This window comes from Habropoda laboriosa, unplaced genomic scaffold (assembly GCF_001263275.1).
Source record: "Habropoda laboriosa isolate 0110345459 unplaced genomic scaffold, ASM126327v1 scaffold1329, whole genome shotgun sequence".
NCBI classification, from domain to species: Eukaryota; Metazoa; Arthropoda; class Insecta; order Hymenoptera; family Apidae; genus Habropoda; species Habropoda laboriosa.
In genome coordinates, this window is record NW_017101431.1 from 563,783 (window position 1) to 567,366 (window position 3,584).

General features: G+C 29.5%; 1 protein-coding gene across 1 annotated transcript in view; it reads right to left on the minus strand.

The window, feature by feature from the left end:
- Nucleotides 1-3,584, minus strand: part of LOC108578137 (palmitoyl-protein thioesterase 1) — a 9,221-nt gene that overhangs the window by 4,293 nt on the left and 1,344 nt on the right. Inside the window, exon 2 of the mRNA XM_017941402.1 lies at nucleotides 2,578-2,687. Within this exon, the coding sequence (XP_017796891.1) occupies nucleotides 2,578-2,687 (110 nt within the window). The remainder of the gene's footprint in view (nucleotides 1-2,577; nucleotides 2,688-3,584) is intronic.

Consider the following 3,584-nt stretch of genomic DNA (forward strand, 5'->3'; position numbering starts at 1 on the left):
ATAATATAATAATAATAATTAATTCTTGCTTCTCCCATTAAAATGTAAAATTATAATCAACTGCAATTTTTCTTCCTATGAACGAAGAAAAATCGGATTACAAAGGGTTAAACAATTGACTTGCGCACACATGTTGACTAAACACTTTCTTCTCACAAGGAGAGCTTCGAATTTAACTGAACTTTCCCTGCCGAATCTAGAACGAAAATGAGAAAAATTCTTATCAGAGCGTTTTTGCCAATGCGCATTATTTATAAAGAAATGTAGCCTTAAATTTTCGATATAATCAACATATACTTAATTTCTTAACAATATCAAAATTGCGGTAGCGAAGCTGACAATAAAGATTCATTAGTTGAAATCCTACAGTGACTATACTTTTTTTTTCCTTTAAATGACATTTTATGTAACAGCAGTCGTGATTTATCACTATTACAACGTTTGTTAAATGCGACTACTCAGTTTCAGTGAGTACCACAAACTTGCAGAGTTTTGAACATCCTTTCAGAAGCAGACTTATTTGCGCTGCCTTGTCGAAGCGAGCCTTCACACTCAGATGGTCTGCGTAAGAAATGAGACACCTTGTAGCGAAAATAAAAGCTTTCTTCTTTTTCATTATGTGCTCACCAGAATATTACTAATGGGTACGTGATGTTTTTCCGAAAACAAATGTGTTCAAACATGACCTTATTCAGATTATTTTTTCATTAAAAGCGTTACCGTAGACATTTTTAACTTTCTAATCAAGCTCAGAGAAATTCGTAGTGGAGTTTAAATGAGGTCATGCTTGAATTTATTTTCATCAGGATAACCGCACCAACATATAATTAAAAAAAGTACCAAAACGTTTGTTTTCATCATAAAATAATTCATTCTCCTCAATAGACGATTCTTAACCGCTGGCCTCCATTTTTTTTCCTCTTAAAATGTTGTTGAACCGGACAATATCAACAAATGACCAATATAATATGAAATAATAATGATTACATTTTCATTGAATTATAATATAGTGTAACTTGGCAATTTCGAATGGTGTTACACGCGTTTACCATAGGGTGCATTAGGCGCAAACTGGGGCACCACTCTATATGGGACCACATTTTAAAACCTTACTCCTAACAAACAACAATATAAAAAACAGTCTAGTTATAGTTGCAAAAGAAAGTACTTGAGTAATTTTTAAATATTAAATTCATAAGATAAAAGCAAGAGGCTGCTCAAAACGGAAATGCTAAATTTATATAAGACTTGTAAGCCTCCAAAAGTATAAATGCGGCCCTGATTAACCCGATGAGTACTGTACAGTAGGGCCCCCTATAACGCGGGAAATATAATACAAATTAAATTCCACCAAGCTCATACAAGGCCATAAACCAAGCTCATCTCGTGTTTTTTTCAAATGAAATGCTATATTTTTGTTTTGATATTATGAAAGTACAGAAAAAGATAAGTTCAGCATATGTCTTTGAAACGACCTTGAGGCAATTCAAAGGACGAAAAATAGCAGAATAACTGATATAAAATATCAACATACGTGTAGCAAATGTTCAAATTGTCGACTGCGACACAGTCAAATCACCAAATACAAAACATCATTAGACAAAACTTACGATCACTCGAGAATGTCACTTAAAATTATACTATTAATGTAAATTTCACAGAAAACTCATCCCAAGGTATAATTCATTCCACGATAGTATAGACATATATGAAATTATTAATTTACAACCTAAAAAATTTGATACTTCAAACATGATTGATTTATATGTATAGCAATATTCACCTTTCTGCTCCTTTTAGTTATACTGACCAAGTAAGGGGTTAAATTACCTCGACCGTTTTTTCATAAATTGATACTTCATTATCTTAAAAACAGGATACAATTTATCTGAAGTTGAAATTAAAAATTATCCTAATTCGTTGAAAATGAAAGTGGTGCGTGGGCTTACACATTCATGCCGGACACTTCAAATATGTTTTTCTCGAAACCATGTTTTTCGAAAGAGTATACGCTGTAACTTGAGTAAAACTCAACCGATTTTTATAAGCTTTTGCATGCATATTTTTAAATAAATTCTATATAGGCAAACATACGATTTTTTCGATATTTTAATTTTTACTTAAATTGCAACTAATGACTATATTTCTGCGTAAAAAGTGAATTTTTTGCTTGAAATGCTGTCATTTTGTCACTTTTCAATTAAACCAAAACGTTTTATATCAGCCGATAGACCGAATATTCCATCAGGCAAATACGGATTCAGGAATCGATTCATCATAAATAAAGTACACTATCCAAAGATACATTTCGTAGCATGCTCTCGACTTCAACATTTTTTTTTAGAGGGAAACTGAAAAAAAATGTCTATATTATTTATATATGCCTCTACCATTAACAGAAAATTTTTTTCAAAAAAGGGATTTTGTTACTTCAAAATAAACTCTCAAAGAAGCAGTACTTTCCTGACAAGCCAAGGTAGTCTAACCCCCTGAATTTCGGTCTATAGCTTAGAAAAATCCTATATAATGTAAATAAGGCATTAGTGTAGTACCCAATATTAGAAAAAAAAAACTCACCTCCACTTCATTGTATCCTAGACGAATGGAATATACATAAATGTTAGGTACTGTTTTCTCTATTAACTTTTTTATTGCTCCCAAACTAAATGAGAAGCAGCAACTATCTCCTGAAATTTAATTATATTTTAATATTCAGAAAAAAATAATATATCAGTAATGTTGTCTTATGGAAAAATAATTAATTTTAAATTACAAACATTAAGTAAAATTTTAAAATAAATCTGGATTAACATAAAAAGGTAATAATAACACTTCTGTAATTTATTTTATTTTGTATATAATTATTCTTTATTATGACTTTGTATATTGCTAAAATCTTATTTAATAAATATCAAATAACTATACACCAGTATTGTAAGAATATTATTTCTGTATTATATTCAGCAGAAGTAAAACAATTAATATACATTTATTATATAAGCTAAGCAATTTGACACATTTTTATACGTCAAAAATGTTATACAAATGGCATAAGTAATTCTTAACAGCTTAATGTATTGACAATTATGTAATCAATTTTCATCATTCTGATCTCAAACTATACAGAACCTTTTAAATTTCTATTGATCGTCCATTCATCTCCCGTAGAGAGTAAAATAGAGGTTATCTTTGCAATTGCAAGTAGGGATCTACGTCAAATCTATGATATCCGTAATATTTGTCAGAAAACAAGTAATTTTAGGTGAAAACATTTTTTTCACTATTCCTTCAAAAGATATAAGTTTTTAAACTTCCAATTACGAGGAAATAAAGCTGAAAGACTGTATTAACTATTAAATGATACAATTAATTGTGTTAATGGACAATTTTATAAGTAGTTGTAATAAGAATTATCATAATTACAGCACCATTTGATGAAAAAATGAATATATGTACAACGTGTTTGACAACATATAGAAGAAATGTAAAGGTCTATGATTAAATACAACGAAAATCAAGAATAAGAACGTTACATTTCCAGTTTTATTTTTATCACAAATTATTATGAACATTTTCAAAACGTT